Source organism: Haliotis cracherodii, unplaced genomic scaffold (assembly GCF_022045235.1).
Source record: "Haliotis cracherodii isolate W230 unplaced genomic scaffold, xgHalCrac1.p SCAF_2, whole genome shotgun sequence".
Classification (NCBI taxonomy): domain Eukaryota; kingdom Metazoa; phylum Mollusca; class Gastropoda; order Lepetellida; family Haliotidae; genus Haliotis; species Haliotis cracherodii.
Genome location: NW_027266275.1, coordinates 38,185,149 through 38,200,107, shown reverse-complemented (window position 1 = coordinate 38,200,107; position 14,959 = coordinate 38,185,149). Strand labels below are relative to the sequence as shown.

Sequence of the window (14,959 nt, the reverse complement as noted above, 5' to 3'; positions counted from 1 at the left end):
TCCAAGTCCTCCAAACTGAATCACCAATCCAGGAGTTGTATGACTGTACTACCGAGGGGCTCCTTAATTCAACAGTCAGTAATCCACTCACCACTGTCACATAATATTTCCATTAAATGCAGTAGACCTGCTTCACATACCCAGTGACTCAGCTGCGTGGAGGGCGCCATAAACAGGCTGGGTAACAGTTTGTTATTGTGACTAGTGACTAGCCTTGCTCCAAGGCTATACTGAAAGGTAAGTCCATTGAGGTGTAGTAATTATGTCCTCATAACAGGCACGTATAAGAGAACAGCACAAGTCTTTTATAGGGCCAACTTGTTCTTATCATTTATATAATCTAGAAATTATGATTTAAACTAATAATTATTGCCTTAGAGACTTGTGCAAGTTTAGCTAATGACCACTTTGGTGAGAATGAGGGGCACTCGACCAGAACATTGTCTCATCCTTATACAGTAATTCTCCAGACAAGTAAGTGACTCACACCCCACTCACTCCGTTAACTGTACTGGACACTTTCAACTGGACCTTGAGGTCACATTAATGTGTAATGTCAGGTATGCTAACTTTGTGTATGTCACATGCAGTATGGATTTTAGTTTACAATATGAGTATGCATTTCAATGGCAATGAGTGAGTCAATTTGAGAATAAGTTATATAACACTTCAGTCTAATAATATCTGTCAGTCTCATTACAATCAGATCGTTTATTCAGTTATGATACCTCTGTGCTAAGGTCTGAGTAGGCTAACGCTTCGTCTCTGAAAATATATAATATTGATAGAAACAAATAACTCCATTTAAGTTGAAATTGACCCCTAATGAGATGGGAGATTCAGAGCCTGGGGGAAATCTAGACTTGCTTCATTTAGTGCTTTTCCATTACAGTGAGGCCTGGGCTAGTCTGTCTCCCAGACCCAAGAGAAAAAAATTTGAAAAAGAGTCCAACACAAGTCTACAATGATTTGGCAATTCTTGATTGCCTCAGCTCTAGAAATTAAGAATTGTTCTGGGCTCTACTTGGATTTTATTCTTTTTATTTTGTAGATATATATTTCTAAATAAGATAACTATATTTCTGGGACTGAATGTCAGTCTAGGCCTGGGAAAATAATATGGTTCAGGGAGTGAGGCCGACTTAGGTCTGGGGACATGCAGAGCCTGCTCACCCCTCCCTCTGTGGTCAGTATGGTCAGTGATCCATATCAGGTGCCAACACTGTTTAAATAACAAGTCAACAATTTTTCATTTCAAACAAACCAACAATCATATCCATCTATATCTACAGCCATTCATGGCCTGTCCCCAAATGAAAGTGGCCCATCATACCCAGCCACCATGTAAATACCAGGCAAATCCTCCACCCCATTCACAAGCTGTTCCTTTGTGGTGTTGCACATTAGAATTGCTATATGGGTATGAATGGACCTACCCAGCCAGGCGACTCAACACACTGTCACTTGACCTTAACTGTTGTCTTCACTCAAAGAATGTGCACTGGTAGTCTTGAGTTGACAGCCACAGATAGCTGGCCCCAGCAAGCCACTGCAGTTTCATCAGGATCGTATCTGGCGTTAACTTTAATGGCATTCCTCAAAACACTGACCCTTGACCCAGTCAGGTCAAATGTCAGATACACTCTGGATGGATGATAAGCGAAGCTTAAATTTTCATCCACACTTTTCAAAAATGTTAGGAGGGAGGATTTTATATTTTCATAGATTTATTTCGTTTAACAAAGTATTTAAGGCATGTGTGTATATTAACTGTTTAGAGATTTGATTCTGGATAAGCATGATGTTTGGTTGGACTATGCAGTGTATTTCATCAAATAGACAAAGAAGGCAACACAAATACCAACTTTTCTTAGCTCTGTAGTTACTTGGTTGCAATGCAGCTGTGTGAGGTGTGTGAGGTGGGCAGGGATGAAAATCCAATAGTTAATTCACATTTATGATAATCAAAGATGGCTAATTAATTACCATCATCATGAGTGTAGTTATTGTATCATTATCATCATCCACATACAATCAGGTAAAAAGAAGAAGGAAATATGAAAGAGTGAATGAGTAAGGTTTTACACGCTTGAAGATCCGGGTTACAATTGGTCTTCAGAAACCCATGCTTTTCGTAAGAGGTGACTATGCTTGTTGTAAGAGGTGACCAACGGGATGGGGTGGTCAGGTTCGCTGACTTGGCTGATGCATGTCCACGTATCCCAATTGCGTAGATCGATGGTCATGGTGTCAATCACTGGATTGTCTAGTCCAGACTTGATTATTTACAGACCACAGTCATAAAGCTGGAATACTGCTTAGTGTGTGGCATTAACCAACCAACAAACAAACAAACATGCTTGAAACAATACTCCAGCAATATCACAGGGAGGCTCTCTAATTGTACCCATGAGGCAAATCAAGCCCAGGCCTTCAGCATGAAGATCAAATTCTTTAATTACTCGACTACAAAACCGGCTCCTAAAAATTTCATTACGCTCTACAGCCCATCCTTTTGCTTTGTGACCCTTTCAGGCACATTACCTGAATTCTAAATGTTTACCTGTTGGCCTAATCGCCATCCTCACAGAGACAGAAGCAGAGAATACACCAGCATCATTCACATTGTAATCTTCCTCAGCATCTCTAATTTCATCATCAATGACATCATAATCATTCCCGCAGCATCTTAGGCAACATTGCTTCCCAGAAACACAATAATATGCTTCACAAATGTAACTCAGTTCTAAGATATAATCATCTCTGCCACTACTGTTGTATATACCGGTATACATATACACGTATGTTCATTTTTCTCATCAAATGTGTCCTTCAATAAAAAAAAAAAATAAGTAATAAAAAGGGCATTACAAAATAATAAAAAATGTTTCTATTTCCCGGCTTTGTGTTTACAATATTCCTTGTTACCTTCAACAGAATCATGACAGTAGTTTCTTAATAAATAAAAACTTCATAATTGTTATGACTTTTATTGCTTATCCAGATCAAGAAATCTTTTGTTACTGTGACGATAGTATTATCCTGCACTTCTTAGAGATTAAGCATTGATTTCTCCAAATTAAACTACACATACCACACAATCTTATGCCAAACACCCTCTAACCCCCCAACCCCAAATATTCAGAGTCAAACTGTCCAATTGTTATTTGTTTAGGTGACCCTTTCGGCTTTAAATGTACCTGATACACCCCATATATCAGCTCTGGAGAACATCAGTTACACTGACATTTTTCGTAACCATGCCGACAACACAAGTCAACAATGGCACCTGACAGCCAGCCTGATTCAGGTGAGATGTTACCAGTAAGGATAACATGACAGGACAATGTGAAGTGATCCCCGCTATGCCTCCATATGACCCCTGACCTGACCTCTGACCTGTACCAACCGCCACATGCTGTCCAACAGTCTTGTTAATGGAGGCTGCTACCATGGTCCGAGAGGGATACACTGTCAGTATCCTGTCAACACTATAATCTTGTTTACCGTTCAAATACAACTAATTCGTGTTTCATTTGTTTCTGACACTGAGTGGGGTTCAAAATAGTAACTGTTTTGGCTGCTGTTTGAAATTAGTGAGGAAATTCTATTGTAATATGAGAAACAAATCATTATTATTAAACACCAGACAGAATCATTTTGTTCACAATGGTTAAGTCTATGACAGGCATTCAGAATTCGGAAGAACTTGGAGACAAGAAACCCTTATTGACAACTTTGTATTGTTTGAGAAAAAATGTTCAGGGCTACTTCTTGTCCCTTCATCAGGTGATGAATGATGAGTAGTTGCATCAGGTGATGAATGAGTAGTTGCATCAGTTGATGAATGAGTAGATGCATGAAGGGTAAAAAAGTAGCCCTGAAAACATTATTACAAACCATAAAAAGGTTATTTATAAACATTTCAAGTCTTCAAATCAATTTCATGTACCGGGTATTATGGAGTTTCTCATCTCTCAGAGGCAAGGGAGTTAACTGTCTGTAAGAGTTCAGTTTCCACCCTTGCCGAACAAGGCTGGAATTACCGGGCTCAATCGTAGCGCCACCAGTGGCTATTACAAGTCATGTCCCTTCCACATGTTCCATGTCCATTCTATTGACCAGTCAGATTCCACCTTTTATATCACTTGCATTTGCTTCAAACAAAATGGTGGCGGCCTGTCAAGGCATCTGATCATTAATCACAATCTATATTGTAATAAAACTACTCTTACTTCACAAAGTACATCAAATCACCTTGCTAACAGATATGAAAAATTTGGAAAATATCTGTTGACGCCGAGTTGGCGGTATACATGCTCTACAAATCCTGCAAACGACCAAAATCTGCACGACAGTTGACAAACCAGATGTCGATTTCATTACGCCATTTTGATTGGACTGCGCAAAGTCCAGCTAAAATATAACTCCATAATTCCAGCCTAGTTCGGAAAGGGTGGAAACTGGACTTTTACAGTCAGTTAACTCCCTTGTCTCAGGAAGATGGGATTTTCTGATCAAAATGCCAAGCGCCAAAACAAATAAAATTGTCAGGGTTGATTTGAGGTTTAATTTTCAACAAAACTCATAAAATCAAAGTTTGGACAAAAATACTTACGAAAAAATATATTTTCACCATTTTTAATATCTTATTTTTTTACTTTTTCAAAGGCGAAGGTCATCTGTAAAAGAGGAAAATAACCTGGATTTGGCCTAATGTTTATTAAGATCTATTCATTGAAATATTAATAAGTGGAAATGTAAAAAATAAAATCAGAAACACTATTTCACTCACGAGGTGATCTGAATAACAAACAAAAGAACAGGCAACAAGGTTTGGTTTGGACTAGAGGACAATTCTGCCAGTCAGTAGCAAAGACTGACAAGTGTTAAGGAAATGTTTTTTTGGGTCATGGCAAAGGGTCCTGTATCAGAAAACAGTGGTGGTGGTGATATGACCACAGTAAGTTCATGGTAAATTACATCAAGCAGTAAAGTGCTTTTGTTTAAGGAATCCACAACCCCTTAAAATACACTCTTTACAATGAATGGTTAGCTTAGCCATGTTAACCACATCTTGCTGTCTAATATTATACACATCAGTCAGATTTCTCAGATTCAGCATTACAACTCACTGCTGCTGAAACACAATCTTGAACCAGTGATACCGTTACAATGAGACACATCTGTAATCTACCAGACATAAGTACATACAATTACCTGTGTCCATCACTATAATTAGAGTACCTGTGTGATTCACTGTCTGAGTACTTGTAGGATTAGGTAAATAGACAGTACACACCTCAACTAGGGATGTCATCGTATATTGTGATATTGATGTATCAGTAATGTTTAAGTCAATGCAAATCAGGACAAATTTATGAATATTGATACTAAATTAATAGACCCCTGAAGATCTGGGGTTGAGTAGGTCTTCAGCAACCCATGCTTGCCATAAAAGGTGACTATGCTTGTTGTAAGAGGCGACTAAAAAGGATCGTTTGGTCAAGCTCACTGACTTGGTTGAAGCATGTCATTGTATCCCATTTGCATGGATCGATGCTCATGATATCAATCACAGGATTGTCTGGTCCAGACTCAATTATTTACAGACAGCCGTCATATAGCGGGAATACTGCTGAGCGCGGCATTAAACAACAAACAAATAAACTAAATTAATAATTGACAGCCATAGAAGTGTTTACATTTAATACGATAGCCATAGTTTAGATGGACAATGAAAATTCAATCTTAAACATTTAATCAATCAGTGTTCATATTTAATATTAAGATGATAAAATGAAGGACGTAGATAGGAAACTGTTATTTATACACATACAGAATAACTAATTTTGTTATTATTAATATGTCATGATACTTTTGCGTCATTATATCGATACTATCCTTTCCAATCAATGACACCCCTAATCTCAACTCTTCTCAGGTATTTCATAGGACAGCTACAGGTACAATTGTCTGGGTGTACTTTAAGTGTGGAAGAATTATGACTGGAGCTGTTGGGAAATTGAAATGCCAAATACAATAAAAAGATGTTCCTACCCAGCTTTCTTTTAAAAAAGTGCTAAGAAACTAGCTTTTTGTGTGGCTTAACTCAAATGTTTACAATCATAAAAAGTAATTCATAACTCCTCCAAACAAAATAATTGTTTAAAATTCAATAAAAGATAAAGACCCCAAAATAGAAAAATTATCACCAGGCATCCAATTTTCCGCAATTTTTAATGATCCCAACTAGCATGACCTGGTTCAAACTGTTCCTGATAAAATGAGCCACTTTTATCTGGTGAAGTGTACCCCTTAATCAGAATCAATTATATATTATCGCTGTTACGAAAATAACTGAACAAAGTTTTCTCATTGACTTCTCTCAGAATTCCTAGTGGAATTTCCTGTTCCTTCTATACACAACACTCCTCTACATAGTTTCGGCTGCAGAAGATTGTTGGGGTATTTATTCCAATACTACAGCAACCTGTTGTTCAAAGGCAATCTATTCAGCAACCACCTGGTATATAAATGCATCTATTCCTAGCATAAACAATGTTGCTCATGTCTGAACAAACTATCCATGTGAAATGTCATCGTTACATAGTGTTAGGCTTGTAAACAGTTATTCCACCTATTATCACCAACTACCCAATATGTGTCGGTAGGTCTTGATTGTGCAGCCCTATATCATATTACACAGTTGATGTCTATATCAATTCGTGAGTACTTGGCGTCGACAGCAGTATATTGCTGTCAATCAAGTACATATAGCAATCAGCTGGTCCGTCTGTTTAGTGGGTGATATGAAATATAAAAACATTATTAGCTTTGCCGTGAGGCAAGTTCGTGTTACAGGTATTTTGAGCACGCGCTTGGCTTACCCATATATAGCTAGCGATTCCTTACCACAGGCAGATAATTGGCCGAAGCCGAGACCTCGCTCTCAACGAACTATCTAACGAACACCATCAAAGTTAGCAGCTGTACCGTAAGAGCAAAACACGGACGATTCATCATAACATTATTTAGTTCAAATAAGTCACACCTCCGATGTTTATCCTGAATAATGTTATACATATACGTATTAGTTCCGTGGACTTTTTCACAGATAACTGTCATCCACCGGCAGACAAAATAGATGAGTCTCGGATGTGTCAATGTATATGTACTTACAACTTGCACTGAGAGAGGGGTGCTAAAGTCCGTCCCACCCTGCAAACGGAATCCCCAGGGGGTACCGGAATCTGGACGGCCCAGTTGGACCGTCATTGTCTCAGCTGGCTGATATTCGATGTTACTCATGACGACGTCTGTGACAACGGTAGCGGGTCCGACGTAAGTACTCGAAGTCGATGGGCCACTTCGCAGCTTTATCCAACTCCTCGCCAGTGAGGGGACGGCTTCGGTAGAAACAAACTTTTGCACACGGGCCTGTAGGATGCGTCAGTAGGCCGCGGGAGAGTAGTGGGTGTGACCGACTGTGACAAGTTTGGGGCTGCGGAAATAGTTGAAACGGTTGTAATTAGGCCCATGTTACTGACCTATTAGGTAGCCGATTTTACTTGGGGATTATTTGTATTTCGGGGGTGGCTAGGGTCACACGCTTAACTTGTAACGCCTGTGTAACGAAACCCGTGTAACGGCGTCTCGTTTCAAATCAGTCTGCGTCATACATTCAGGTGTGGTTTAAAAGAAAGTCTCGTATTTGATTGAAAGAAGTCATATGTCAGGTTATTATAAATCATGTTAATTGAATAACTTTGGAGCTTAACGTTTTTTTGCTAACTTAAACAAAAATATACATTTCATTAACGTTTGTTGTAATTTTTAAACAAGAAATGCTTTGAGAGAAATTCGTAGCTATTAGCATGGCCATTAGCGATAGATTTGATCATTTAGTCCATTTCTTTTTATAAAGAAATTTAGATTTGCTTTCAAGTTTTCACTTCGGGGCATGTGTCATCAAAAGTTTCTAATTTGTATTGACTCCCAATTTTAAGGATTGTAGAAAACGTCGAACTAGCATAAGCGATGGCTTTGAAATCTCTGTACAGAAGGTACGTTTCCTTTTATGTTAGGAAGTCATAATATCCACGTCTTTCGGTGTGGGATATTATTTATACCTAAAACGTGCTGCACCTAACGAAGTATATTATCATCGGTCATATAAGAGTTCGAACTGATGGAAATATCTAAAAATATCGCAATAGGTATAGTATTGTAAAAGTGCGGTACGGCATACAGTGAAACCTCATTAATCCGGACCACACCACCGAGTGGCTTATCTTGTAAGAGAGATATTATATATATAGCTAAACATCACTCCGTATATAGTGATGAGCTGTATATATAAATATTTGTCTGTCCGCATGAACAATTTGGAACTGTGATATATGAGAGTTCGAATTAGATCATGGTGCGATTTTCTTACAAAGGACTTGTCCGGATCAACAATGTTTACTGTGTATAAGTTTATGTTTGGACGTTAATTCTTCCGTTTGTACAAAGAGGCTTAGCCACTTTAACGGCGAATCAATGTTTAGATACCCCTGCCGATACATTAATGCTACAACTGAAAACAATGTTTTTTTTCATATATAACATAACTTGATTGGGACACAGTGGGTTTACCTTCCCACGCAAACACAATTTCATTACTTTCACAAACAGGCGCACTAAATGATGGTATTATCATCAGCTTCCTTATAATGGCTCGATACAGAAGGAAGAGCCAAACTTTATAAACCCATAAAATAATTTGTTAGTTGTAATCCGTTGTTAAATACAATGTTTGGTCATACATTCAATCTGGACTTTCCTTTTGTATATTCATGAGAACTTGTCAGTAAAAAAATGTAATAAAAACTCGCCATGTCGTCCTTATGAATACACAAATCTGATTATTAAATAATACCTGTCTGTCTAATATGACAACACATATCTATATGTGGTGGCATGCTATTTAAGATAATCGTTTTCAGGGTATCTTTTGTAACAGGATTTAACATTCGTAAATTAATTTGAATTCAATATAAAATTGAAACGTTTGAGCTACACACTGCATTAATTCTGGCAAGCCACAGATACACACCAAATCCAGACACGCCAAATTGAAAAATCAGATGTACATAGGGGTGAGTGGGTGTTAAAATCTGGTCTGAATTATTTCCTCCGTGGAGATTGTACGGACGCTTCATTCGTTTCGCATACCACGCGTGTTCCAGCTGTCGACAAGCGACGTCTGAACACCATTGACTGTGTGGTAGGATGAAACGCAGCAGAAATTACAGGCTATGAACAATCAAGTGAACTTTAATCCTTTTCTGCCCAATCAACATCCCGCACATATATACATGATTTTAATTTTTGAGAAAGCATTTTACAGCTAGTCTAATTTTTTAAGTTAAATATGCACAAAAATCAAAGAAATAAACCCTCATTCCTTCTACGCGCTTTGAATGTTATAACTCACGTATGCAGCAGCTAAGATTATTTTTCGTTTTCCTGATTTGTCTGTGCCGAATTGCCAAGACGCATTAAAGTGACATAAACACGCCCTAAATCTACTTAGTTTTCAAAGATATGTTGAACACTTTACTTTATCAAAAAACAGGGTGTAATTGTTTTGGTGTGCCATAAATACGAACAAATGTAGATCTACTGCGTACACATATTACACAGTTCTGGTCAAAAGAATTGAAATTGTCGACACAATGCTGTTGCTCTCACGAAGTGTGTATTTGGTCCGGTTATGACAGTCCGGCTTGATGAAGACGAGGACGAAATGTCGTCGGCAATGTTCCATCATAAACTGATGCATTGTGCCAACCTGTTCACTGATAATTCGTTTATCGGGAACATGTGAATATCTTTCGTGTGCCGGAAAGTATGTAACAAGTAAACTCTCGCGTAATTAATTTGTATCTAATGATCTGAATGTTTCAGAGGTTATTTGTTAAAATCCGGAAGAATATATTTGCGAGTTGAGATAATATTTATGTTTTATTGGCTAGTTGTGTAAACTACTGATCGGTTTAACATTGTAACGTGTTGGTTATTGAAAAGATCAAGTCATATTTCATAAAAAATGGTCTTATAAAACAGAAAAAACATTATGAAAGCATTATGAAAAAATATCTTTTTAATTTGACATCAGTTGCAATGTTATGACTTCCCATGGCACAGAGCTAGTTTCTTTTGATTGATCAAGTATACTGAAATTGATTTAGCAGTTATATGTCACTGTATCAATATTACATCAATTCATTAAACCATCAATCTTGTCCAATAACAGTTTATTTTTTTGGTGAAAATCCTAAATCAATAAAAAGCGTGATGTATTCATTCTACATTCTAAATCCTGTTTGGATTCTTGGTAAGAATTTAATTGGTTTCCTGCAACCTATGCTGGACGTAGTAAGAGGTGACTAAACAATTGGGTGGTCAGACTTGATGACTTGGAACATTGCATGTCATCGTAGCCTGATGATGTGATTGTTGGTCATAATATCGATCTCTGGATTGTCTGGTCCAGACCTGATTATGTAAAGACTGCGGTCATATAGCTGGAATATTGCTAAGTGTGGCGTTAACAGACCCACCCCACACCCCCTCCAAATATAAACAAACAAAAAACAAAACAAATGGAAATCCTAAACTATCTGATGTCATAAGCTGTATCCATGACTCTAATATATTTCAGTGCTTATTAATTTCTTAATTCTTTGACAGATTCATTTGCCTGTAACACCACTGATCTTGCCAAGAGGAATGTTGTCAACGTCATCATGTATATGTGGGAAAATACTCCCCCTCCTCCTGCAGCATAAATCAGCAGTTTCCACGGAAACAGTATACCGTACAACTCAAGTGATATCAAAAGTGTGTGATAAGTCTCTCACAATGAGAACAATACATTCATCCTCAGGTAATGCAAATCAAAATGATGATCAAGCTGTGATAAAAACTAAAGCTGTTGATGCAACTGTCGGCACAGAATCCAAGTTGCTGGACATGTCGGAGCCCACCCTCAAGACTCAGGGCGTGATACCAGGGAAGGGTCCCCCCCCTGAACCTCCCATTGACTGCTGCATGAGTGGATGTGTAAATTGTGTGTGGATAGCGTATGCGGAATCTCTGAAGGACTATTACAGTGATGGCGGGAAGTCAGCTCGAGAAGCCTTGGAGCAGATTGAGAACCCTTCTCTTAAAATGTTTGTCAAACTAGAGATGGGATTATTATGATGCTATTTGATATTGCCAAAAGTTATGACCGCATTTGACGTAATAAGCGCCCAGGGCGTTCTTAAAATTAGAAATAGGGGGCACTTATTAGAATATAATTGTGGTCGGGGAAAAAAACAGAGTTGAAAGATTGTAAATTTCGTGGTTTATGCTGACAGTCTGAAATGATACAAGAATAATCTGTGTGTATTATACACAACAAACATATTTTTCCAGAATTTAATTGGCCGTAATTAAGGGTGCATATAACACATGAGTGTGTATTATACACAAATAAGTAAGTTTTGTGTACATTGATCAATCGCTTGTTCACCCGCCAATATATTAGCAAATATCGCAAATTATTAGAACGGGTAGTTAGACCGGGTAGTGGAAATGATTTGGGAGCTATGTATTATACCCATGAATGCCAACTTTGGACCATGTTATTGTTCAGTATATTCATCTCCATGCTATTATGATATGTGACCTTGCAGTCATTGGCTACTAGAGGTTTTGTTTCAACTCTCTTGTCACTAACGCATCTTCCTGAGGCAAGGCTGTTAACTGTCTATAACAGTCCAGTTTCCACCCTTGCCAAACTAGGCTGGAATTCTGGAGTTCTATGCATAATCCAATCAAAATCGTGTTTAGAACTAGACATCCAGTTCGAAAACAACATGGATTTCAATGTGCAGGTTTCAATCAACTGCAGGATTTTCAAAGCATGTGTACTATCAATTGGGCGTCGACAGATATTTTGGAAATCTTTTGATGTTTTTAATCAAGGTGATTTGATGCTCTTCACGGTTAAGACACGTTTTATTACAATATAGGTCTTGATTATCGATCAGAACGTCTTGACTGGTCACCGCCTTTTTGTTTGAAACAAATGCAGGTGATATGAGAGATGGAATCTGACTGGTCAATACGAGGGACATAGAAGGGACATAACTTGTAATAGCCACTGGTGGCACTACTATCAAGCCTAGAAATTCAAGCCTAGTTCGGCAAGGGTGGAAACTAGATTTAATACTCTGTTAAGTCCCTTGCATCAGGGAGATGCACTAACTAGGCACGGAATTTCTCTTGCTTATGAGTGTAATTTGATTGAATGGCTATTTTTGCTTCATGTAATTCAGCGGCCTCAAAATAAAGCTCTGGCGGTGAATGGGTCTATTATCATAATGGAATGGAGATATAATATCCTACGTAATTGAAGATAATTTTGGAAAGGACAAATTCAGAAGTCCCTTTATCCCATTGGTTATGCAGTGAGTGAGTTGGGTTTAACGCCGCTTTTAACAGTATTCCAGTTATATCATGGTGTGTCAGCTTAATGTGGGAGGAAAGCCCAAAGTGATGCAGGTCTCAGACGTTTACCACTTCGGTGACACCCACAAGCACGGGTATGGTGCTGACAAACGTAGAAACATAATCGAGGAAGGCTTGGATTCGAACCCACAATCACAGCAAATCGCGGCGCCACCCGTGACCCCGGTTATGCAGTGATGCATTGAGACTCTGTAATCGGAGATATTCCCAAGTTTTAAACAATATTTCAGTGATGTCACAGATGTATTTCCAGTTTCACTATATATGAACCAGACATTATCCTCAATATGGCAACAAGTCATTGAAAGCAGGCTTTTAGTCTGAAACAATAAACATACTGAAAATTACAATTTTTCAAAGGAAAACAAAAAGTATAAAAATTACCTACATACTCTATTTTTTGTTTGTCTTAACAATCTTAATGTGAAATGAAGTCCCTAAATGATGCAGATCACTTGATGATTACCACGTATTTACTGAGCATGATGCTGACAAACCAAAAGTCTTTTTCTGTACAAACTGATATCAAGCAGATATATGTGTTTTGGAGTTAGCTCAGGGACACAACTCTGCACAGTTTGTATTTTTGTATCCATGATGTGATAGTCAAGACTATCACATGTTGGATTCTATATGTATGCACAAAAAAAAAGATGAGATTCTAGGGCTGTAGCTATGTGCATATACAGAAACACTGAGAGGAACTCGGATTAGGTGAAGGTAAACCAAGATTTCACAGCTCCGCCCTGAACAAACCTTTCCACGCATAGCAGGGGGGCACAGTAGGCCCAGTCGTCTAAGGTGCTGCGATTCGCTGTGCATAGTTGCGTCCCTTGGGCGGGCCAGAAACCTATGATTGTTGGTTCGAATCCCGGTTCGCCCTGATTATGTTTCTAGCTTTGTCAGCACCATACCCGTGCTCATGGGTTTCACCAAAGTGGTAAACGTCTGAGACCTGCATCACTTCGGGCTTTCCTCCCACATTAAGCTGACACGCCGCGATATAACTGGAATACTGTTAAAAGCGGCGTTAAACTCAACTCACTCACTCACTTCACACCTAGCAATGCTGAAAGGGACGTTTAGAGATGACCGATATTAAAATTGTCACATATTTTGGATCTGACAAGGCTCACTGGGCAGAGCCACATTATAATGTGCTCTGTTTAAGTGACCAACTTTACATGTTCCCAGTATATGTTTCTTGCTGAAAAGATTTACGTGAGATGTTGCCTTTAGAAATACTCTACACAGTAATAACTATATAGAATTCTTTCAGGATTTATTTATTTTGTTATTTGTATGTTGGTAAATTTTTGAACAATTTGTATCTTTGTTGACACCTCTGTTAATAGAAAGACATCTTTGCTTTGTGTCTTTTGATAGCTCTGTATATGTGTTAATTTGTTATTGTTCTAAAAAAAATAACATTTTTATACAATAAATGTTGTTGACAAAGGTGTTTTGTGTAGCAGGCCATCTGTCTTCTTTAACAGCATCAGACTCTTCCTAGAGACGAAGAACATCATGATCATATGATGTGACAATTGATCAAACTGACCCGTGAAGATCCGGGGTAGAGTAGGTCTTCAGCGACCCATGCTTGCCGTAAAGGCGACTATGCTTGTTGTAAGAGGCGACTAAGGGGATCGGGTGGTCAGGCTTGCTGACTTGGTTGATGCATGTCATCAATCCCAATTGCGTGGATCGATGCTCATGACGTCAGTTACTGAATTGTCTGGTCCAGCCTTGATTATATACAGACCACAATCATATAGCTGGAATATTGCCAAGTGCGGCATTAAACAAGAAAAAAACAAACAAACAAAATCGATCAAACCATGTATTGATGCAGTCAACATTTTGTTTAAAGCAAGTGCAAGAGATAAGAGAGGTGGAATCTGATTGGACAGTAGAGGGATATAGAAGGGTCAACTCGTAATAGTTATTGGTGGCGCTACCTTTGGGGCTTGAAATTCCTGCCTTGTTCGGCAAGGGTGGAAACTGGACTTTTACAGTCAGTTACCTCCCTTACCTCTTAAATTATCACTAACACAGCACAGGGTATCTCTTGTTTGTGTGAGTGCTTTGATTGGACTTCTAGTTTCAGTGTGATGTCAGGAGGATCACAACATAGCTATGACATCAGATATAGGGACAGGTTATAAGTCTTTATAGAATGGAGATACAATACCCTGGATTATCAAGGACACATACACCCAGCATTTTTAAAAAGGGAGGTGGACACTTAGTGAACGAAACATGAACACAGGCTGACACTATAGGTGTCTGAAAAAGGGGTTCTCAGACTTAGCATCCTTCATCTGGTTCTATCAGCATCTGAACTCAGTGTGTCTAATAGCCTACCAGTACTAAACCTGGGAAGGTGGAG

The 14,959-nt window shown here is 38.5% G+C and overlaps 2 protein-coding genes across 3 annotated transcripts in view; one reads left to right on the top strand and one right to left on the bottom strand.

Annotated features, from left to right (window-relative positions):
* The window catches only part of LOC139468066 (PDZ and LIM domain protein 3-like), a 29,164-nt gene extending 21,728 nt beyond the window's left edge, over positions 1-7,436 (bottom strand). For both annotated transcript variants that reach the window (XM_071249773.1, XM_071249774.1), the window contains exon 1: positions 7,183-7,436. In XM_071249773.1, coding sequence (XP_071105874.1) covers positions 7,183-7,311 — 129 coding nt within the window. In that variant the 5' untranslated portion in view covers positions 7,312-7,436. The remainder of the gene's footprint in view (positions 1-7,182) is intronic.
* A 2,324-nt stretch (positions 7,437-9,760) lies between these two features.
* On the top strand, positions 9,761-12,557 carry LOC139467602 (uncharacterized). Its single transcript, XM_071249134.1, has 2 exons — positions 9,761-9,802; positions 10,741-12,557. Exons 1-2 carry the CDS (start codon positions 9,761-9,763, stop codon positions 11,251-11,253), a joined length of 555 nt encoding a protein of 184 aa, XP_071105235.1. The 3' UTR covers positions 11,254-12,557.
* Positions 12,558-14,959: the final 2,402 nt, after the last annotated feature.